Source organism: Macaca mulatta, chromosome 6 (genome assembly GCF_049350105.2).
Source record: "Macaca mulatta isolate MMU2019108-1 chromosome 6, T2T-MMU8v2.0, whole genome shotgun sequence".
NCBI lineage: Eukaryota > Metazoa > Chordata > Mammalia > Primates > Cercopithecidae > Macaca > Macaca mulatta.
The window spans coordinates 46,988,188-47,013,654 of record NC_133411.1 but is presented as its reverse complement, the minus strand read 5'-3'; the positions used below and the strand labels follow the sequence as shown (position 1 = coordinate 47,013,654).

The following is a 25,467-nucleotide window of genomic DNA, read 5'->3' as shown; positions in this document are numbered from 1 at the left end:
TCAGCTGGGCATACAGAATGTCAGGAAGAGAAGTTGAGGGGAGAGTATTGCGAGTACTTACAGGTAGCGGTTCTGCAGAATACATTTTAAAAAAGAGGTGTGACGGCTGAGTAAATACGCTAGCCTGTCTAAACCTCCTTGATCAGGTTGGGGATTTGTGAGAGAAAAGGTCAGAGAAATTAGAGAGATTGGGTAGAAATGTAAATTAAGACATTTACATCAATTTTAAATTGCCAAGAGTTTTGGCACAGTTTAATTCTCATAAACATATTCTATAGGTTGATATTTCTCTTTTAATCTTTTCTGTTATTATGTGACATCATATGGGTTTTGAAATAATCACTTTTGAGTTAGTAATCTGCAAACACAACAAAATTATTATTTTAAGAATTGCTATTTTTGATGCATATATAAAATCAGTTCTTGAGTCTTTACTTTTTTTTCCCAATTATCTCTCTGTTAGCAAAAAATGTCTGAGATTTTATTTCTTCACAAGTTTTCTATTTTTCTTGTTTGCTTTTTAAGCTGTTGAAGAAACCAGATACACAGCCTGCCACTTAAATTACCCAAAGGTAGAAACCATACCTTCAAAAAGTGAACCAAAATGTGCAAATTACAAAAACTTTTTCAAGAACTTAGTAAATGTATAAATAATTTAAAAATTTCCTCTCAGTTACTGGCCTACATAAAAAAGGAAGTGCAACTTCTACCTACTAATGGGATTCTGTTATCTATTGAGCAACATCATATCATCTATATGTGTATTTTCTATTGACGCAAAAAAGATTTAATAAGTACCACTAAATGATGAAGGAAAGGATGAAAGAAGATAGGACAAAAACATTTCTTGTTATACCTATGCAGAAACATACATACATGAGTTCTTTGTGGGTAATGTAGTGAATTGGAGTGGATATTCATTTGATTCATTTGTAAGTGATGGAAAATTTCTCACTATTCTGACAGTTCTGCTTAAAGTATGCTGTAGGATTGGTGTGAATTGCTCAGAGAATTAAAGAAACTCAGTCTTTACTCCTTTAATATTCCATAGCAAATGTTGCTCTGCCCACACACCCTCGATATTTGTTACAGACCTGGAAACATATGCTCCTGTTAGAATCATTTTCTTCCTTGTCACATCACCCATTCTGCTCCATGAGATAATACACAGCTGCCAGTGGGTGAAAACCTCAATGCAGTATAATATCAAATAGCATCTTTAAACATACCGTTTTAGGGAAAAGAACATATACTTATTGTCATTAATGGCATTCTTATTTATCCCTGTAGGACACTAAATATGTAGAAATGAATAGTATTTAACTTCAAAAATTTGTTGTTAAAATAAGTAGATTTGATTATTTTAGAAAATCATTTTGAAGGAAAAAGATATTATGAAATTTATAATCATAAACAGAACTTAACACTTTTTAAATTGAGATTTTATTTGATCACATTCTTGGCTGTCTTTGATCATGAGCCTACATTTTAATTTGGAAAACAAAGACTTGAAAATATATTAGGAGCAAACATTTGGGATACCCTTGGATTTATTTTATATTATAACATCTAAAGCATTAGCTGAAAAAGTAAATATGCCACTAGACCTTTTAACTTTTCATGCAATTTAATCCCTTTATCTCTACCTTGTTTCTAGTTCTCTTGATATTCTTCCTGGCAACCTACGGACTAGCACTATGTTTACGGCTTGATGAATGTTTGTGGTGTTGTCATGTACACAGAAGACTTGACCGTTCTCCTTTGTGTCTTTTAGGACTGTTCTTTATAAAGCCTAACCTAGAACTTGTACTATTTTATAAGACATTATGGATTTGTTCTTGTTTTCTTGAGGATTAGGCTGTATCTAGTTCTCTTTGGAGGAATAGTGCCAAGCCTAGGAAGCAGCACATATTTGTTGACAAATTAATATTTGTGCCATGATAAATATGCAACCCCAGGAACTCCGTAGCAAATGCTGTCTTTAAATTTCTTTAATACCAGAACTTACTTAAAAGATGACCAATTGATTTTTGGAAACCCAGAGTACCTATGGTGTGCAATTTATGAACATGTCTTAAATTCTTTTTTAGTCATATTTAACTGCTTCATATTAGGCATATTAGGTCTTCATTTTTGGGGGGGTCCTTGAGGGAAGTATTTGCATATAGTATGTGTATGCATTTCTCACAGTACTTAGAACAATACCTGCTGTGTACATATTTTTTGAAATTATTATAATGTAACTATTTGGAGAGAGTATTTGATACTACATTTGACTCTTGCTTCCCAAGTGTTTTTTGTATTTAGAGCATCTGAACTGACTTTGCTCAATGCACTGGTGAGATATCTTTGTGGGCTAAGGCAGAAATAATTCAGAAATCCCTTTTGAAACAGGAGATCTCCTAACTCCTCTGTTTAGAAGTTGTGTGCTACTATATGGGCATAAGGACAGGGGAGCTATCACTTTGAGCCTCTGGGAATGTAGGTAAACTCTCAGTGGCTTCTATATCAAAAGACATAGAGACCAAAGGCCAGACATTGAGCTGTACCTATAGCATCGTAGCCCATTCCCCTTCTCTTGTGAAAACAGTTACGTAAACTACCTGCTCAGATAGGTGACTGATAAGAATAGGTGGCGGGTCACGTGGTGGCTGGGCCGGGGAAATGGCAGCTTCAGGAGAGAGCGGGACTTCGGGCAGCGGAGGCAGCACGGAGGAAGCCTTTATGACCTTCTACAGTGAGGTGAAACAAATAGAGAAAAGAGACTCGGTTCTAACATCGAAAAATCAGATTGAAAGACTGACCCGTCCTGGTTCCTCTTACTTCAATTTGAACCCATTTGAGGTTCTTCAGATAGATCCTGAAGTTACAGATGAGGAAATAAAAAAGAGGTTTCGGCAGTTATCCATCTTGGTGCATCCTTGTCAGGATTTTTGTCAAAATCAAGATGATGCTGACAGAGCACAAAAGGCTTTTGAAGCTGTGGACAAAGCTTACAAGTTGCTACTGGATCAGGAGCAAAAGAAGAGGGTCCTGGATGTAATTCAGGCAGGAAAAGAATACGTGGAACACACTGTGAAAGAGCGAAAAAAACAGTTAAAGAAGGAAGGAAAACCTACAATTGTAGAGGAGGATGATTCTGAACTGTTCAAACAAGCTGTATATAAACAGACAATGAAACTCTTTGCTGAGCTGGAAATTAAAAGGAAAGAGAGAGAAGCCAAAGAGATGCATGAAAGGAAACGACAAAGGGAAGAAGAGATTGAAGCTCAAGAAAAAGCCAAACGGGAAAGAGAGTGGCAGAAAAACTTTGAGGAAAGTCGAGATGGTCGTATGGACAGCTGGCGAAACTTCCAAGCCAATACAAAGGGGAAGAAAGATAAGAAAAATCGGACCTTCCTGAGACCACCAAAAGTAAAAATGGAGCAGCGTGAGTGACCACCCAGGTCACAGGCACAAGCTTCCCCCTGCTATCTCCCTTCCTGCTTCGAAGGACTTATTCTTTCCTCCCACTTCCACCCCAACATAGAGTAGAATTTGCTTTTTAGTCCATTTTGTTTTCAATACAATTTAATATTGACGAGAGTAATTCTTTTGTACATTGAAATGAGGGGCTTGGTTTAAAAAAAGACCTGCCCCTAGAACAACCAGGATTGGAAGGTGCCACCATTGGTGCTTCCTTCTCTTCCCACAGCCTGTAACTCAGTGTTTTGTACTTCACTGAATTGTGATGGTTAGAAACTTCGTGGATAGTTTGTGGAAATCATCCGATTAAACATATTGCTTAAAATGGTGTTGCTGTGACTTCAGAGACAAGCCTGGAAGGGGCACCTTAGGAAGTCCCTTCGCTTCAGTTGCTCGCTTCTGGGTGTGCTCCCTTCGAAGGCCCAGATGAGACAGGGAACACTTGTGGGCACACAGAGCGGCATCTGATGCCCTGATGCCCTGCAGTGTTTGGCATGTGCCCCCGTCTACTGACCAATCAGTGTGGCATGAGGTCCACGCCACCCAAACCTTTCACTTTCCAAAGAGCTAGCCGTCCTCCACCCAGTACCATGTCCTAGCCTGTCTGCATTTGTTAGTGGTAATATTCTTTATGTATAATAAATTTTTATACCCCCCCAAAAAAAAGAATAGGTGGTGGAAGTATTGTCATTGCTTCTCTACTAAGTGTACGATTTTTTAAAAGACTTCTCTTAAATTCTTAAATTATTTATCTGAATATGTTGGAAAGAGTGCAAGTACAGCAATTGGTCTTGGGTTCAAAATCAACTTGCATAATTTTCTGCTTACAAGAATTTAAGAAATATCCTTAATTAGATGGTTTTGATTTTCCTCTTTTCAAACTTAGACAAGGTTGCGTACCTCTTTGGTTCTTCGAGTATCAAACAAGACCATGTCTTTAAAGTGTCTATTAGCTAATAAATATTTTATTTATTAGTTGACACTTATTTAATATTTAATACTTTATTTCCCTAATGCTGCCTCCTTAATATTCAGTAAGATAAATTGTTCTATCTAGAAATCAGGATCATTAACACATTCCAAAGCTTCCATAAAATATGGACATTTTAAAGACTGAAGGGCACAATTACGTGTTTGATTTTGTACTGTCCATCACACCTGCAAACTGGAAAAATAATCCCAATGATATGTATGGCATTGGCAGCTTACATATTAATAAAGAGGATAAAGATTCTTTGACATCTGTAGAGTAACAAGAAACACAGGGAGGTGACTTATATTATCAGCAAGAGGAAAAATAAACTGGATGATTTGAAAATATGCAATGTGGTGGGAGGATTACAATAGCAATGAGGGAAGAATCCATCGGAAATTAAAACTCCAAACTTGAATAAACTTTAACTTAGCCATGTAATTAGACAGAAAATAATTCAATCACTATTTTCTTTTCATAATTTCACAGTGGTTGGATGAAAGTATATCAGCAAATATAAAGCTGTGTGTCACAGTCATTCAGTTGACTGTGTGACTTTTGAATGAAGACATTCAAAATAAAATATCTTCAATATGTATGTCATGGGACTGTCTTATCAGTAAGATAACCAACTGTCAATATTATTTTTGTCCTTCTTTAGAAACAGCTAAAACATAGACCTCAGTTTACTGAATTGTATACAAGAGTGAATGGTACTTGAATACATTTTTGTTGAGAATGACATGACCACTGACAGTATTTTTGCTTTCCTTAGAGGAATAAATTGTTAAGACTTAGAAGCAGGAAATGAAATTTAAAAACCACTCAATTGTTCATCAAATGAAAATACTTAGAAATTAAGGAGTAGTTTTAGATTAAACTTCTTGAAGAGGTCTAAATTTAAACACCGGGAGCTATTTTATACATTATTTCTAAATAATTTAAATTAAGGATTTTTTAAATGGAAAATCTACATGACATTATAAAGACAGAATGCTGCAGGATAGATGTTCTTAATACCCAGGCAGTTCTGCTCTGGTCTGTATCCTTTAATAAAAGATATAGACTTACAGAAATATAATTCATGGGTTATATTTAGGGGGGAACAGATGTTTGGATTCTGCAAAGTGAAACTTGTGGCCTTCATTTGAAATGATTTTGAGTGATACAATGTAAGTCCTGTTGAATGATATCTTTGTTCCTGTTGTCTAAAGCAAGAAGATTAAAACAGTTTAAAAACATGCATCATAATTCTACCATTTGAGGAGAAATAAAGGCTTATACCTGATTAATTTTGAAATCATCCAGAAGAACAAATGATCATATTTATTTTTAACTGGAATTGTGTAACGCTTTTATAAACCCGCATTAACACAGATACTAATTTGGAATTTGATCATTGGGAAATCAGCAGTATGTATACCATTTGCTAGGCAATTTAAAGATGATTGGCATTTAATTTGGCTAGAAATAAGGGCTAAAGCAGTATTTTTGGAGACTATTTATTAAGCAGTCTTTATCAAATTATTGTTGACATCATATTATGGCAGAGTATTCATTGTTCAGTGGTAGATGTGCTCAGATGCTGAAAATCACGTAGAGAAATTAGGATAGGCATTTGGGACAAGAGGAGATCAACTCCAACTGGGATGGAAATCAGTTGAAAGGGAGTTCTGTGAAGGAACTGGAATTTATTCGACTGTTGAAGTAATATCAGGCAATGTAGAGGTTGAGTTTGGGTTTAGGAAAAGGAAATCCCAGTTGTCATTTTGGGGTGGGGGATGGCAAAGATGATGACTCTGAAAAAGGGTCTTTTAAATTTAGCTTGGGACTTTGTATGTGAAAAAATGCAAGATACCGAATTGGGACATACTTAAGAGGATTTTAATGGTTACATTTCATTTTGTAAGCAATAGGAAATTCTAGTGGATATAAATAGGAGGCAATTTACTAGGGCAGATAGAAACAGGAAAATTACAAAACATAATGATATAAGAACTCCATCCAGGATGATGACAATGGAACAAAATGAAAAGCTGAATTTGAAAACTTGTATTAGGGGAGATATAGAGCTGGGCAGGTAATCAAATGCCAGAGCTGGGCAGAGAGAGGAGTCAGGGACAATTCTGAAGTTTTATGCATAGTGGATGGATGAAAGAAAAAAAGCTATATTATAATGAACAGAAATAAAAATATCAGGTGAATTATTTTGAGACTAAAAGATTAATTAGTCTAAATTTAAGTCTAGTGGGATGACTGTTCTATCGGGAAATTTGGAAGCCACTAACTATACAATGCCTGACTTCATCATAGAGGTTAAAGCCAGTGATCGATTTGAAAACCATTTACATTAACATATTAGTTAAACATGTGCAAGTTGGTGAACATGAAGGAGGGAGTGAATAGAAGGAAGAAGTTAAGTAGAATTGAGTCATGTAGAATGCCCACATTGTTAATGTGTACGAGTCAGATAAGAATTGAGAAAAATGAATTCATGCTAATACAGAAATATGAGTGAGGAATTATTATAATGTAGAATCATAGAAATCAAAAATTTGAGAGAGTTTCAAGTAGGAGAGGTGAGCAGCTATAGTTGTAAAATTCCACAAAGAAGAGTATGTGAAGCAATATAAGATTTTTAATATTGACAAAAGGTTAACACACAATAAAAAATACAGTTTCAGGAGAAGGGGGAAATAGACAAAACATGTTTACTTTTGCTTGGATTGGTACACAACTTAATACTTTCATAGGTTTTAAATTTCTATTTCATTAGCTTAATTTAATAAACCATTTTCATGAGTAACTAAAACAATGCACCACCCACACATCTCATGTTCTCATTGGATAAATTGCTAGTTTATTGGAAGGCATCTAAATGCCTTTAGATATAGTCTAACTTTTTTTATTCATAACTTAGGCTGAACTTTCCCTTAAATAGGATCATTTTGCAAGGGTTTACTATGTTAAGAAAGTGAGCATATTTCCATTCCAAATTGCCTATGTTTGAGTTGTCTGTATTTTTAAAATATATTTTCTTCCCTCCCTCCATGGATAATAAATCTGTCCTTGTGAGACATCAAGGCATTAGACCAAGTAGCAGACCTGGCCAATGAAACTTTTTTGCAAAGTTTCTAAATACCTATCTTTTACAAAATATCTATCCCAGTGTGAATCTTAGTATTAAGAGGACTGGGAAGAGGACCTTGCATTTAAGAGAAGGTACTTTATGCTAGTTTTCAAAACATGTGTACCCAATCATCAGGCTATTAGATTTTAAACATTGAATCAGTTTTAAATAAAATTTGGGACATTATTTGGAGGACTATTGTTGTTATAAAAATTAAATCCAGCTGGGTATTTAATTGCTTATTTATTTATTTATGCAGATTGATAAGTTGTTACAAACATGTGCTCAATTCATGTTTCATATTTATAAAATAATTGATATCAAGAGGCCATTCTTCTAAATACAATGGTCCAAACTGTTTTACTGCAGCTAATGATGTTTATTAATCTCTCAGAGTACCACTAATTTTCAAACCCATGACAGTTCACAGAAGCAGCACACTATGGCTGTATATCAGCCAAAGAAGTGCTATATTTCATGAGAAGTTATCAAAAGTGTTTATCTTTTGGGAATTCTATTTCTTTCTTTTAGAAGTGAATCTTAAGTGTGAGTTGATGGGACAGGTTTATGACATCATTTGACTTTGACTTTGTAGATAAATAGGAGCGTCTGTAAATCTGGTACCATGTCAGGAAATTAACTGGAAATCTTTTTATTAGATTCTGCTTAATGACAAATATTTATTTCTTCACAGAGAAGGGAGAAAAAAATTTTTCATTCAATATTTAGAGAGAATATTGTAAATACAAGCACCTTTAGTAGTAGTAAAATATGGTGATTATTTAAATCTCATTAAAGCTTTAGGTTAGAAATGTCTGACATCAGGCTGTTTCAAGTAGAGCAGATAACGTAAGCAACTGGGGCTGGGGAACCTTAAGAAGAGTGGGAAGTTCTTGTTAGGAAAAAGGAGGAGTTCTCCTTATCACAAGCCTTAGAGGGCTGCATGTGGGTAGAGAAAAAAATGTATGACTGAATTTGAAATTCTTCTTGATTTAATATCATGGACTAATCTTTACAATGCCACTTTCTCTCTTCTAAAAATCTGTAGGGAGTGTATCACGCTACATAAAAAATAAGTGGCCTATGAAAATTATTTTATTAGTAGTTAATAATTATACTTATTAGTGATAATATATTATTTTATTTAGCTTGTTTTGTATATTTCCAGTAAAAAAGGTAAAATAGTTACCTAGATTATGACTTTGCTGTACTTATCATTAGTTTTCCAGTGAGTGTCCTCTCTGCTTTGCTGGTATTTCAGAGAAAGGAAGTTTCTACATAACAGTTTCTTTCTCCACTCCCTTCAGTTGATGGGGATTTATTATAAGGAAGGAGAAATAAGTAAAGAGTCGTATCATTGTTGATGTCAGGCTTTGCGGAGAACTGGCACCTTATTCAGGATACCACAGAGATTCCAGTGTAAGATAGAGCTCTGAAGCTACCATTTTTGGGTCATGGCTTCTCTTCATACAGGTTCTATATGCTACACTTTGCATACACTATTTCTTGTAGTCCTCACACAGAGTAACTCTAAGGGTAGTAGACAAAATGGAAGTTTATGGCAACTAAATATCTTGCTCCAAATCATCCAGTTCGTGAAGCTAGGATTTTAACTCTGGTCTGCCCTCAAAGTCCATCCAAGTTCTTTTACAAATATCTGGGACAGGATGAACATGTAGGGGACTACGTGCTCACAAACCAGACGTTCCTGGTAAGTCCTGCTCTTGCAAACGAAGCAGGGTGTTCCCGATAAGTCCTGCTCTTGCAAATGAAGCAGGGCGTTCCTTCCCTGCAAACAGGGAGGACAAAGGAGCCAGCTGCAAACAGCAGACCCTGGGGGCTTGTTTATGTGTAAACATCTTGAAAATCCAGAAAGTCAGGGAAAGGTCAGAAAAACAAATGTGTCTTGTGACTTGGCAACATTCCACAAATGACTGTATAAAATAAAGGAGAGTGCGCCATTCGGGGCGGTCGCCATGTTTGTCTTGTCTTGTGTTGTCTTGTGTGTTCATTCCTTTGTTTAGGAAACACGCAGACCCCAACAGAACAGAAGTAGATAGATTATATGATATGTAAAATTGTCTCAAATACACAACTCTTTTTTTTTTTTTAGATATCTAACCTAAGAGCATATTTCTAACCTGTTTCCTATTTTACTTATTTTAATGTATTCTGTTGTAAAAATGAAAATCCTCAATAAGTAAAATCCAGATCTATATGCAGGACAAATTAAGAAATCATTGTTTACTTTGTTAATGGCTCTTTGGCTTATTATAAAAGGTTTTCTTTAAATATCCCACATTAAAGTGTATGTTTTCATTAAAAATCCAATTAATAAATATTCTTAATTTGCTGTCTTAGATGCTATCTGTCTTATAGCAGAAAATAAATAGAAGAGAAGAAACAGTTTTGAATTTTAAATAACTTAAATCAGTAATGATGGAAAAAACACATACAAATAAAAAATAAACTAGGAAGCATGTTGAAAATATATGCTGCTCTGGAGGTTGTAAAAAAAAAAAAAAACTAACAAATGAGGGGAAAGAAGGATGAATAAAAAAAGCACATGTGATTTTTAGGGCAGTGAAACTACTCATATGTATACATGTCACTATGTATTTGCCCAAACCATAGAATGTACACCAACAGTGAATCCTAACATAAACTGTGGGCTCTGGGTGATAATAAGGTATCAGTGTAAGTTCATCATTTGTAACAATTTTTTTATGGTGGGCGATGTTGATATTTGGGAGGGACTATACATGTCTAGGGGCAGGGGCTATATGAGAAATCTCTGTACACTCAGCTCAAGTTTTCCATGAACCTAAAACTATTCTGAAAATAAAGTCTACTAAAACAAAATAATAATAATAAAAAAACTCACAAAAAATCTAAGAAACTCATTGCCAGAATGGGATTTGAGGGAGAAGTAGAATGCTGTTAGGTAGAAAGATAGCTGGGATGGAAGTAATCATATCTCCTGTATGTGTACCCAGATAGGCATGAGGGCAAAGCATGAGCAAGTGCCCTCTTGCCTGAGATATGGGATGTTTGTCCTCAATTTTTAAAAGAGGGGGCTGGAAAGGCAGGAGGAGGTGATATCACGGAGTGCTTTGACAAACAGACTAAGTTGTTTTCATTTAATTGAGAGAGTCATTGCTGTTTGTTGACCTAGCAAATTGATTGTTAGGTAAGTTGCTTCGGGAGTGGTGAGACTTGATTAGAAAGAATAGACAGGAGACTCATGAGGAATTTTAAGTGAAAGGTGGCTCTGCCCAGACCTGAGAAATAATAATGGGAATGGAAGGAGGTGAGAGATAGGAAAGATGATATGGTAATAAAATGTGCAATACATAGAAACTGAGAGTTAAGGAAAAGAAGGAGCTTGGGTATCTCAGACAAATTTTGAGAGTAAAGAGCTAGAAAGAAAGACTCATGGGCAATTAGGTAAGAGATTTTCATGAAGTCAATTTTTAAGAACCCATTTTTTGTTTTAAAGAAGGTATATTGATTGCACTTCCAGAATAGGTGATGATTGTAATTTTTTTGTTACCTAAGGAATGAATCCATGCTAACTAAAGACAATATTATGTAAGCATATAAAAGCACCTGTGGTTTTGTCTGCAAAATAGAGTCAATGTTACTTTAAAACGATATTATAGGGTTTAACCTACTGGTATTGAGATATCTAATGGCTTCAGACTATATTAAGTATTGCTAGCAAAAAGCTATAGTGTGGTAAGCATTATTACTGTAATGAAGAATGAATGGTGCTTTCTTTTCATCTCTATTGTTCTGAAGGATATTAGTTTTCCTTCAAAAAAAAAAGGCTTCTATCTTAATCACAGAAATGCAAAGATGTCTGTAGAAATGAGTATTTTTCATTAGATTGCTGGGTGCTTCCCACAAAATTGAATTTTTTATGGTAAGTGAGGAAGGGTAAATGGGTACTGACTAGGCCACTGGCATTGTTTGTTACAATTATATGCCAGGCTCTGGGATTAGCATATATCGTTTCATTTAATCTGTAAAACCCTGTATATTTGGTTCTATCATAATCTTCATTGAACAGATTAGAAAATGTAAAATAAAAGAATTTAATTGACTTGTCTCTAAATAAAATAGCTGGTAAGACTTTCTGAATGACGACAGCTGCAGTGGGAATTGTAAAGTGCAAATGGATGAATACAACATACATTTAGGTGTGAGAACTAAACAGCCTTGGTGATCGATTGGATATGGGTTTGAGTAGATTTAGGGCCAGGAGTTATTTAGGATGGCTCCATGGTTTCTGGCTTGCAAATCACATATAGAGTTGTTCCATTCCCTGAGATAGGGTATATGTGAGGAATATATGTGGGAGAGGAGATTATGAGTTTGAGCTTAGGCATGCTGTTTGAGATGAGTGTGAGATATGCCAGGAAAGAGATTTAACAGGCTGCTGATTATGAGGATTAGGAGGCTTAGAAGATAGGAATGGATTGACGATAAAGCTTTTGGGGTCATCAGTTACAAATTAATTATTAAAGGCATGGATGGGTGTATAATATTTCTCAAGGACAATGTGTAGAATAGAAGATAAAATGGCTATATGTGACACCCAGGGGAACAACGGCCTTGAAGGGGAGGGCAGAGAGAGAAACTTACAGAAGGGACTTGATAGGAGTGCCCAGAAGTGAAAAATCCTCAGGATACACACAGTTTCATTTTAGAGTTTAGTGATGCTATTTCTTTGTGAAATAGCTGTTACAAGATTGCTCCTCCTCTGCATCTCTCCTCTGTCCTTATTGTGTTGAATGGTACATTTTGCATTTCCATTGTGAGAAGACGATACAAAACCATTTCGTTTAAACTGCCAGTGCATGTTGTATGACTGACATGGGTATTTGTATACTTGTTTCAAAAATTATAGGCAAGTTTTGGCAGAAATATTGGTGAAATCTTCAAAATGACAAACGCTTATCCTTTACAACATCCTGAGGCTGGAGACAGGGGAGATAGGGCCTATTATAGTTTTTTCTTCAACTACAACTTTTATTTCAGGAGTCATTCATAATTACAGATGATAGTAACTTTGAAAGGTGTATACACATGTATACCTCACCAAAATGTAACTCAAATAGTCTAAGTAGGAGTATTCATGTAAAACAAAAGTATCTTGGTGAACAGACATTTTTTATCATGGAAGTTTATATTGTTTACACAAAACTGCTCAAATAACATACCTATGACTAGGAAAAAATAACTTATGTTTCTGGAGACATTTCATGATTATACAGTTGTGTTAGCTTTTTTTTTTTTCATTTTTACAAGTATACATTGTAACAACTATAAATATTTGATTAACAGGAGTGTCAACAGACTGAAAGAACCCTTATAAAAATAACACTATAGTTATGCCAGATGAATTTAGTTGAGCTATATAAACCAGGAATGAAGTTCTCTCTCAATTTTAATATTTCTCTCAATTTTAATTTTAATATTAAAATTTAAATTTTAAATTTTCTGGTTTTTCTCTCAATTTTAATATTCTTATCTCAAAAGAATATTTCAAAAGGTACCTAGTAGTCATAGGCATGTTCAGAATTAAATTAGAAATGTTAAAGATTTTTTTTTTAGCTGGGCATGGTGGCATGCCTGTAATGCCAGCTACTCGGGAGGCTGAAGCAGAAGGAGAATCACTTGAACTCGGGAGGTGGAGGTTTGAGTAAGCTGAGATCATGCCATTGCACTCCAGCCTGGGCAACAGGAGTGAAACTGTGTTTCAAAAACAAACAAACAAACAAACAAAAAAAGAAGTTTTTTGGAAAAGTAGTGACAATATATTTAAAGTAGTTGTTCAATAAAGTAGTAATAAAAACGCAAATTTTATGTAGATTCTAGTTTCAAATATGGAGTAGAACCTGTTCAGTTCTTAGCATCAGACCAAAATTAGTTTTCTTATTTCAAGCAAAAGAAGAATAAAGCATAAAATATTTGGAGTACTGCAAAACTCCAGGGTATTCTAGATTCCATGGCAAACCTAATCTGTATTCCTTGAGATAAATTTGCAGTACTAAAATTTTTAGAGTATCCTATTTATTTCTGTTTTTTTTTTCTAATCTATGATTGGTAAATTGACCATCTAAAATAATTCAAAACATCTTCAAAGAGCCTTCCCAAAGGCTTTCTTACATATCTTCTAATCTTATACTTCTGTGTAGTTTCTGTCTATATTTTGTATTAATTATAAGGCAGGTTGCTTTTTTGCCTTTTTACTAAATAAATATGTTCTTGATTTTATTTGTATAATTCTTCATATCACATAATTTTTAGAATTTCATAATCATAATGCCTTGGTTTAAGAATATATTAATTTTACTTAGATTTAAACATATAGCCATTTAAGGAATTTTTTTTTTAAATAAAACCATTTCTTTGTTCTTTTACTTGTTGATCTCACTATATGTCAGCAATAATTTTTCATGGGGGGGATAGGCTCGTTGTTTTCTACATCTTAAAATCTGATTTTTTTATTTGTTGTAGGTTTTATTGGGATTTAATAATGCTTATAATGATGGTTGGAAATCTAGTCATCATACCAGTTGGAATCACATTCTTTACAGAGCAAACAACAACACCATGGATTATTTTCAATGTGGCATCAGATACAGTTTTCCTACTGGACCTGATCATGAATTTTAGGACTGGAACTGTCAACGAAGACAGTTCTGAAATCATCCTGGACCCCAAAGTGATCAAGATGAATTATTTAAAAAGCTGGTTTGTGGTTGACTTCATCTCATCCATCCCAGTGGATTATATCTTTCTTATTGTAGAAAAAGGAATGGATTCAGAAGTTTACAAGACAGCCAGGGCACTTCGCATTGTGAGGTTTACAAAAATTCTCAGTCTCTTGCGTTTATTACGACTTTCAAGGTTAATTAGATACATACATCAGTGGGAAGAGGTAAGATGCATCTTTTTCTTTTTTAAAATCTATATCAGAAAATTGTTAATTATGGCTGTTTTACAATGAACAATTACTGTGCTATGCGTAATGAGTTTTATGAAATTCAAGTAGAAAAATGTATTTGACTCCTCTTTTCCATGCATAAGTGATATATTATATTCATAAAATACATGATCAAATAATGGATTTGAATGAACTAAAAAAATAGCGATCATTTTATGCCAATTTATTATATTTTAAAATAAATACACTTTAATCAACAATTATTATCCTGATCAATACAACCCCTCTCCCATTTTGGTTTTTTTAAAACCTAATATAAATACATCAAGTACCGTCTTTTTTTTTTTTTGAGACGAAGTCTCGCTCTGTTGCCCAGGCTGGATCTCGGCTCACTGCAAGCTCCGCCACCGCCCGGGTTCACACCATTCTCCTGCCTCAGCCTCCAGAGAAGCTGGGACTACAGGCGCCCGCCACCACACCTGTCTAATTTTTTTTTTTTTTTTTTTTTTGTATTTTTAGTAGAGATGGGGTTTCACCATGTTTGCCAGGATGGTCTCGATCTCCTGACCTCGTGATCCGCCCACCTCCTCCTCCCAAAGTGCGGGGATTACAGGCGTGAGCCACCGCGCCCGGCCTGGTACCGTCTTTGATAAAGATGTGTAGGGTCTGATTGCTAATCTGGCACATCATTAGCTCTATGAGATAGTGTGGTTTTTGTCTCCTCTAATATTGAAGTTTCATTGAATTCATGCTGGGGTAAAAGAGATTGTTTCTTTATTTCCAAGTTATATATATAATGGCTTTGATTTTAGCGTATTAATTTTGCTCATTGTTATACCTTGCCTATAGTAACTTATTATAATTTCTCCCTATTAGTTCATTTCATAATACTAAAAAAGAACATATTCAAGAGGGACGTTAGTACATAGAAAACACAAAGAGTATAGTGAATAAATGGAGTGAATCTGACCAATCATGGCCCATATTTTGCTGAATAGGGCATATGTTGTTGTTAGACAGTGGGTGAGACCTGAGAGGACTCAGCCGACTGGAATTTCCAAAGATCTGACTTAAACCATCATCAAGAAAAGGAGTTTATATCCCTGTCTTCAAAGTATGCATATTAACCATTTTGACTTCCTTTTCTTCCTAAGTCTTTTTCTATTAATTATAACCTGAATTTTATTGTCTGCATAAACATAAGAGTCCAAAAGACTTACAGAATACCTAAACCAACACTAATGAGAGTCATATGAAGTCATATACTGGCTATAGATTATTGCTTTGTCTCCTGCAGAAATACTTTTTAGCATTTTTAAGATAAATTATGCTTTTAAATATGTCATAAAATGGAAGTTCTGTTTGATTTCTGTGAGGCGGTAGCAGTGTTTTTGTATGTGCTTGGCAGTGACATTTTGGTTCACAGGATTTCAGGAAATGACATGCAATAATAAAACACTGCATAACGCACTGATAAAAAGGCATAAAAATGGATCATTCTTAAAATATAGATATGGGATATATTTAAAATCAAATGAAGCACATTTGAGAAATCAGATTCATCTTGTAATTTTTCTCTACATAGCACATTCCATCTAAAATGGAAGAAATGTTCAGTTCTCAAAGCTTTTTAATGCTAATTTGAGATTAATACCAAACCAAGATGATTCTTGCTAGTAATTGCAATATTTATTGAAGGCTTATTACATGTCAACTAGTATGTTTGGTTCTTTACATATATTAGCTCACTGAATCTTCCTAACAACACAGTGATGTAAATATAATTATTGTCATCATTTTACAGATGAGAACAATTAAATACAATAAGGTAACTTGTCCAGATTCATAGAACTAGTAAGAAGTGGAGCTGGGATTCCAAACTTGGCAATCAGACTTACGAGCCAGTGTTCTTAACTGCAAAACTATATCGGTTCTTACTATGACATATACTGCTTTAGTTATAAATATCTTAATATTCTACCATTTTATAGACTGTCTAAGAAATTATAGGGAACTTTTCTTTTTTTTTTTTTTTTTGAGACGGAGTCTTGCTCTGTCACCCAGGCTGGAGTGCAGTGGCCGGATCTCAGCTCACTGCAAGCTCCTTCTCTCGGGTTCACGCCATTCTCCTGCCTCAGCCTCCCGAGTAGCTGGGACTACAGGCACCCGCCACTTTGCCCGGCTCTTTTTTTTTGTATTTTTTAGTAGAGACGGGGTTTCACCGTATTAGCCAGGATGGTCTCGATCTCCTGACCTCGTGATCCGCCCGTCTCGGCCTCCCAAAGTGCTGGGATTACAGGCTTGAGCCACGGCGCCCGGCCGAACTTTTCTTAAATAAGACTGTGGGCCATGCAATGCAACAGAGTTGAATAGTACCTCTTGAAACAAGGCCACAGAAAAATATTTTAACAAATATCCTGGCCGGGCGCGGTGGCTCAAGCCTGTAATCCCAGCACTTTGGGAGGCCGAGGCGGGCGGATCACAAGGTCAGGAGATCGAGACCACAGTGAAACCCCGTCTCTACTAAAAATACAAAAAATTAGCCGGGCGCGGTGGCGGGCGCCTGTAGTCCCAGCTACTCAGGAGGCTGAGGCAGGAGAATGGCGGGAACCCGGGAGGCGGAGCTTGCAGTGAGCCGAGATCGCGCCACTGCACTCCAGCCTGGGCAACAGCGTGAGACTCCGTCTCAAAAAAAAAAAAAAAAAAAACAAATATCCTGTGAGAGGAAAGTCACTGATATAAATATCCAGTCAATTAAAAATACAGTAGCAATGTGACTATTTTTAATATCTTGTGGTTTTAGCCCAGTTACTAGAGAATGGTAGCAGGATAAACAGATGGCATCCTATCACATAAAATGGCAGGCTATGTGGTCATGGAAGAGTATACTCCTTAACACCAATGTCCTTTGGCTTCTGGCAGTAATCACAGGCACCTAGATCTGTGTAACATGATGTGTTTTAAAGATGCCGTGATAAAATTTAGGAACACCAGCTCACTGCTATCATTATTGTAAAATACAATTTAATATGCACTTACAGACATTTGGTAACCAAGCACATTCAGGCTAGAGTTGTGACTTGGCAACATGTTTCTTATAAATAAATGAGCTTGGTAATAAATGAACCATAAGCCCATTTAGGTGAAGAATGTTTTCTTGATTATATGATACCCCAATACAATATCATATATCTTGGGTATTTAATGCCCGTTAGTAATCCTGTTCAACAGGGAAGAAACAGAGTCATAATCCAGAATGTAATACAAATTCATCTTTCCATCACCTACATGTTTCTAACCATAATCACCAAGAAATTTGAATGATTCCAAAACTGGAAATCTCTCTACCTGATTTTTGTAAATGCCACCAGGATGTGTTTACAAGTAGAAATACAACAAATAAATCAGAAAAAGTAGCTCTTTGAGCTTTTGCAATAAGAATGCAGAGGAAGATGTGAGTTCACCCACATGTCTTTGGTTCTGAGTGTTTTAGTACCAAGCTGGCTAATGCTAAATTCAGCAAATTTGGGGAAGTAATGTGTGAAGTCTGGAAGCTGCCACTGTTCTAAATGAATCATTCCTGAGGAAAGCTGCTGCCTTCTATAGGAAGCTGCTTCCATCTTCAACAATACATTTTTTTTTTTTTCTGGACTGAATTAGTTCAACTGAAAAACAAGAAGGAGCTCTGATGCCAAATAAATTAGAAAAATATTATGAATCAGATACAGAAGCTTTAAAATTTTGTGCTTATGTTATTATCATTACTAAAGCTGAATTAGTGGTTAATACAGGAGGAAATAGCTGATTTGAGCAACTAATTTATGAAACACATGGTGTTAAGAAGTGAGGAGGGAAGTTGTTTTCATGAGTCAGTTATAAGATCAATAGATTTGGGATGTAAAAATAGCTTTCTGTGACATTACACTGAAACTTTGTATATATTGCCAGGTGAGGTAAAAATCAGAGACAATTTAGATAAATCAAGCCAGAAATTTCTTTTCATGTAGTAGCTAGAAAACTGAGGTGAATCTTTCCCATTTTTACATTTGGGTTTAAAAAACTATTATTTGAATCAGCATTGTCGTTGTTGTTATTATTAAATATAATAAATAAGACAGTTATCCAAGCCAGACTGCTATTTCATAACCTATCACAAGGGGAACAAATTCAGTGTGATCCTCCTAAAAGAGACATACGGTGAGGAAATCCCTGGAAATTAAATGGAATATGTGACAATCACAAGCCACTGAAGAGATAAAGAGAGATTAAGAGCTTAGCGAATAGGAGATTATTCAGTGTGTAAAGGTGAAGAGTTCTTTTACAGCTGCTGATCTCAGTCATTTTATCAACAGGAGATGACCTTCGAAATTTTTTAGAGGTTTAGGAAATATTAATTGCAAATAGAAATGCTACTCTGTAATGATTATCTCTTTGTAAGACTTAACGTCATAGATAAAGCATAAATTATTCTTAATTTTAGAAAGTGGGAAATGCATCATTATATAATAACTATGGCTTTGGAATATATAGCTATAAGATTTTACTTTTTATTCATCATTTCCCATCTCCCCAATCTCCCTTGTATAGAACTGGGACATAATACAATTAATTAAATACATTTTGGGACAGGAAAGAAGGCCTATGGTTTTGATCTTACATATCTATAGCAATTTCAGATGAATAATGTGTCTTGAACATTTCAATGCTTGTCTTGAAACCAATATTAGATTTTTATACTGGCTTAGAGATAGTTTTATATACAAATTATGTATACCAACAGAACAGTGATAAGGAAATGTATTCCATAGGGAGCTAATGCAGATTACAGTTTCTGTGTTTGGTTAATTTTAGCATTCAAATTGGTGTAGAGTAGAAACTAACTCTTACTATAAATTGCCTATCTATAATTATACAATGCATATTCTAATTACTTTTATATTTTAAAAAACACATAGGATTCTAAGACTTGCCATAAGCAAACAGCAGAATTTTCCCAAACCTGCCCTGTACCAGAACTTAGAGAACCTCCATATTGCTTATCACATCAAATCTGTGTTTCCTTGCTGTGCCTCCAAAGCTCTCCAGCACATTCTTCCCTGGTCTTACCATCGTCACTTCATATTTGCACCCAACTCTTTCCTGTTTGTTTTTGTTTCAGTTTTACAGTGCTGCTTGCAGGAAATGATTCTTTCTGCTTCTATAATTTTATTCCTGCTACATCTCTGATTTGGAAAGCCTTTTTTTTTTCTATCACTCCTTTAAAAATCAGACTTAAGGCCAGATGCAGTGGATCACCTGAGGTCAGGAGTTTGAGGCCAGCCTGGCCAACATGGTGAAACCCTGTCTCTACTAAAAAAAATATATGTATACACACACACACACACATATATAAATTAACCAGGCATGGTGGTGGGCGCCTGTAATCCCATCTTCTCGGGAGGCTGAGGCAGGAGAACAGCTTGAACCCAGGAGGCGGAGGTTGCAGTGAGCTACGATCGTGCCATTGCACTCCAGTGTGGGCGACGAGAGCGAAACTCCGTAAAAAAAAAAAAAAAAAAAAAAAAATCAGACTTCAACTCATTTCCAGAAAGTATTCTGCATTGATGCACTCTACTGTGACAGTCAATACCTTTACAATGAAAATTTCTGCTGGCTCTACATATATTTGTTCATGATAATTTGGTTACTAATGCTTTATTACACATATTTTCCTTTCCTTCTGTCAGACATAGACATCATAGGGAAGAATCAGTGTCAAATTTTGCCCTTGAATCTTTTTGTATATTAGTGCAGGGTTATAAACACAATAAATAATCAGAGCATGCTTATCCACTAAATACTGGCAATCTCCCATGTTCTAAATTCGTTAAATAATAATAAGAGAGTATCCGTTCTTCACTCCCAGGCATTTACTGAGTAATCTATATGTGGAGATGCTGCAAATAAGGATAGAAGACTGATGCCAATATTGTAAGAAAAGCAGATGTGAGCAAATAATCACAGATGGTGTGGGAAGTAGTGGCATAAATAAGGGAGTGAACAACACAATTGCTTTTGCATAAGATGAGGCCTTCAAACATACTGAACTGAATTTTGAATCTGGGTTATAGATTACCCGGCTGAACAAGTGGGCCAGGCAGACGAGTGCATTCCAGAAGATACGAGATACAAGCAGCCTAGTGCAGTAGATGCAGATTCCCAGATTGAGTTTGGAGATGCAGACCAAAATTTGTGCTAATGATGGGCTTACTCAAAAGGTGCCATTGATGCATTTTAGGCAGGAGATTTACATTTTAGCATGCTACAGAATGAAGGAGATTGGAGGCCACTGTGGATAGAGCTAACAACACTAGTTAGAAGAGAGTTTTATCACTTCCTTGCATTTTTTTATATGCAGTCAGTGTCAAACACAGTACTTTTTTAGATAGCTAAGAAAAGTTTTATCTTTGCCAAGTACTCTTGCTGTCGAAAAATGTTTGTATCAGTTAATGAAATATGACAAGGCCTTCTATGAAGTCTATTCGCAGTGTTTTACAATTTTAAATATCAATTATATTGGAAGTTTCAATTTTTATGATCGTATGGAATGGATTCTATAACAGAAATTAGTGTATATTTCAACTTCGACATTATTTTCTATGTAATCTAGGGAAAAATCACATAAAGTGACTTATGTGATTTTGATAGCCCACAAACAATCAAACAGTTGTGAAGTTCAAATGAAATGAAGCATATGGAAGTTATCTGAAATATTTAAATGGGTATTTTTGTAATATTTATAAATATCATATTTATGATGACATCTTTCTGAAATTAGCACATCTACTAACACCATTATTGCATGTGTGTGAATTGCCTGATATGTTCTGCAAGCAAATATTGATTCTGCTAAAGACCACTAGGTGTCCTCTATTGGTTGTTACTTTAAGGTTCTATCTTCTAAAATGCCCAACTGTTTTCTTTGAAATTATTCATTTACACTCTCCTAGAATCATCTGTTTGCTTGGCTAGTTCATTTCTTGAAAAAAAAAAAAAAAAAAAAAAAAAGAGATGACTGTGGATATTCATATATGTAAAATGATTTCTAACTATACTTTCTTCTCCAATTAAACAGAGTTTTAAGTTCCTTCTCTAAACAATTATTAGTATTGTGAGATAATTGTTTTCAGTATTATGTACTTTTTAATGTGATAGCTTAACAGATATGCTGAAATTTTAACATACAATGTAGTGAGTTCTATGTGGAAATGAAATGTTAAGTCAAGGCAACTGCTGTGTCACCCAGGCTGGCCGGTAGTTGGTTCCATCTCAGCTCATGCAAACTCCGCCTCCTGGGTTCAAGTGATTCTCCTGTCTCAGCCTCCTGAGTAGCTGGTATTACAGGTGCAGCCAACATGCCTGGCTAATTTTTGTATTTTTAGTAAAGACAGGGTTTCACCATGTTGGCCAGGCTGCTCTTGAACTCCTGACTTCAGGTGATCCACCCACCAACATTATTGCATGTGTGTGAATTGCCTGATATGTTCTGCAAGCAAATATTGATTCTGCTAAAGACCACTAGGTGTCCTCTATTGGTTGTTACTTTAAGGTCCTATCTTCTAAAATGCCAAACTGTTTTCTTTGAAATTATTCATTTACACTCTCCTAGAATCATCTGTTTGCTTGCCTAGTTCATTTCTTGAAAAAAAAAATAAAAGAGATGACTGTGGATATTCATATATGTAAAATGATTTCTAACTATACTTTCTTCTCCCAAAATGCTGGGATTGCAGGCGTGAGCCTCTGTGCCCGGCCCGAAGACAACAAAAAAGTTTTAACAGGGTGTGCATGGTGTATATATACATATGTTAGAGGTAAGATTTAATTTTATGCATGTTCTTTGGTCAGTGCCCCATGGCAGATCTGTATCATCTCAGTGCTTTTGACATGGAAATCTCTGTTAAATATCAGAATATAAGATCTGATTTGAAATGTTCATGCTTCCCACTTTAAGATTAAAACATTCAACTTTCTTAATGCCCGATCCTTGTCCCAATCTGTTTTCTTGTTTTGCAAGTTTTTATATAATTCCATGGCTATATGTTGATAATAATCAGATAGATATTCAAGTTTCTAAATTATATATACCTAGTTGCCTCAGTGTCCACATGACTCAGTGACATCCTACAAAGATATCTCATGAGCTGCTCAAGCCCAGTAGGTTCATTTTTTCTTTAAATCTTCTCCTTTTCCCTTATTTCCTGTTGCTCAAGTCAGAAATCTAAAAAGTATTCTTCTCCTTCTCTTTTAATTTCTAAGAAATAAGCAAGTCCTACTGATTCTACTACTTCCTGAGTGTAGTTGGAATCCTGTAACTTCTTCACTTGATCCCCTTATCACCATCCTAGTCCAAGCCAACTTGTCTCTCATTTGGATTTCTATTCTCAATTCATAACTGTATTTTAAAATTGACCCTTGCTTGCCTTCTCAGGAACTCAAAAGTGGTAGTTTTGAAGAGTAACTATTACAATATTACCCACCTGCTGAAAATATTTCTGTAATGTTTCATTACTCTCAACATACAATGCAATATTCAAGGCCCTTTGAAATTTGTTTCTGGCCAAACTCTCTCAACCTGAGAAACTCTATTTCATTATTCTTTAACTATGTTGAACCTCTTTAGTTTGCCAAATACTACATTACTACATTTCAAATCCATTTGTTTCATGTTCATGAAAATATGTGTTCATGCTTTCTAGAACTTCATTCCTTTCAACAGTTTCAGATTATCCATCTCATTTTTTTTTAAGCATTGCTTCCTTTAGGTAGAATCAACTAATCTCTCAGATACAATTAGTTCCATCTATAATGGATCTGGAATAACTCCTTGTGCTTCTGCTTTGTAACATTCATCACTTTTGTAATCTCTCTAAATCTGTGCCTTTACAACTATGTATTAGATTCCAAAAGGGCAGATATCATGGCTTTCCTGCATCTTCAGCTCCTAGCATAGTGTTGGGGAAATAATCGGACTCTAAAATACTTGCTAAATGATTTCAGTTATTCCCTCAATGGAATTTCAATTCAGTAAGAAAATAAAACATGTAATTAAACAAACCAATAAAACAACAATGTTTTGAATCCAGTATTACAAGCATTTATGGTGTAAACAACAAAACCGAGAGAAAAATATTGTATATGAGTGTGTACTAGGGAGTAGAAGAGAGGTTCTAGGGAAAGCACACTAAATATGGCCACTTTCATATCTAAGTTTGAAACTATATGCCCTTCCAAGTGGCAAAGTCTGGGAAATCTTCCAAGGGAATTTAGAAATCATGGAAAAATTAATCAACTTCCTCATTGACAGTATGGGGATAATGGTGACTTTTTGTTCAATTTCATAGAATCTAAGGTTCAACTGAGATGTTATTGTTGAACATACACTTTGAAACTAAAAAGTTTATAGAAATGTAAGTTATAGTATGAATGTTTCTATAAATTTAAAATATAAAAATCTCAAAAAGAGTTTAATTATTATCCCTTTATTGTGCTTATTATCTTGTCAAATATTGAAAGAATTATAAATACTATTATACCTTACTCTTTTTTCAGAGATACGGTCTTGCTCTTTTGCCCAAGCTAAAGAGCAGTGGTGGCATTATAGCTCACTGCAACCTTGAACTCCTAAGCTCAAAGGATCTTCCCACACAATTGGTATTACAGGTGCATGCCACCACTCCTGGCTAATTTAAAAAAATTTTATTTTGTACAGACAGGGTTTGCTATATTGCCCTGGCTGGTCTGGAACTCCTGGTCTCAAGCTGTCCTCCCACCTCAGCCTCCCAAAACACTTAGATTACAAGCATGAGCCAGTGTGCCTGGCCCTTATTATGCATTACTTCTCCCCAAAATATACCAACTGAAGAACTGAAGCAGCAGATGAATCAGGCTATTTTAGGACAAAGCACATTTAGCCTTACATTTATCCAGTTTCCGAATAGATGTCTTAGTTTTTCCTTTCGTTATGCATGCAGATACCATATATATTATGGCTACTGCTATTTTAGACTCATTCATGTGCTGTTAGAGTGAAAGTTGCTAATACTGATTTATGAAAGTTGGAGACACAGTTTGTAATGTGCTTCTGGTTTAAAATTGAAGACTGGTTTAATTGCCAAAGTGTTTTATAATAAGCATGTATTACTTTAATTATCCTAGTAATTATCTCAGTTGAACGAGTCACTTTAGTTGGTCTTGTATATAGTGCACCTATATACAAACGAGAAAGGTGTGGTGATACATGATAGACATTGGAAAAGGGTACAGTGACATCCAATAATATTTTATTGTTACAAATAACTAGGTGAAATTACTCTCTGATGAAAATGTTAAATATACTTATCTAATAAAAAATTAAAAATAGATGCTTTTTTACTATCAGTTTCTAATAAACCAGTCTTTCATTTTAGTCTGATTCAATGTCAAAGGTGTTCTTACTAATTTAAAATACTTTGGAAACAAGATTATGCCTGCATTATTTCAAAAGAATGACTGATTTAAATATAGACATGCTTTTTCAAGTATATCATCAATTGTCACAGAAAGTCAACTTATGAGGCATTATAACTGTATTATGAAAGCCCAAGAGTAAATAAAATTAGAGCCCTTCAATTGCACCAGGTAATGGCTGAGAAAGACCTGCTTTGACTTCTCTTTCTGTCTTGCTGATCTGTGCAATTTAGATTTTGTTTCAGATGAGTCGTGTCTTAGTGTGAAAAGGAAATACATTTGGTTGGTTATATAATTCTGGTGGCTATTTTGAGTTAAGTCTGCCATTTAGACCATTTTTTTTAAGACAGCTAAATTCTTTTTCTTATTACATTTTAAAGTGAAAGTAGATATTGAGTAAGGATTCTGGAGACTGTTCTCAGGGCTGCAGATAATGGTAGCTATTTTGATACACTC

The 25,467-nt window shown here is 35.1% G+C and overlaps 1 protein-coding gene and 1 pseudogene across 1 annotated transcript in view; both read left to right on the top strand.

The window, feature by feature from the left end:
• Nucleotides 1–25,467, top strand: part of HCN1 (hyperpolarization activated cyclic nucleotide gated potassium channel 1) — a 434,655-nt gene that overhangs the window by 41,438 nt on the left and 367,750 nt on the right. The window contains exon 2 of the mRNA XM_015140004.3: nt 14,094–14,517. Within this exon, the coding sequence (XP_014995490.1) occupies nt 14,094–14,517 (424 nt within the window). The remainder of the gene's footprint in view (nt 1–14,093; nt 14,518–25,467) is intronic.
• LOC701947 (dnaJ homolog subfamily C member 8) lies at nt 2,638–4,131 on the top strand (annotated as a pseudogene).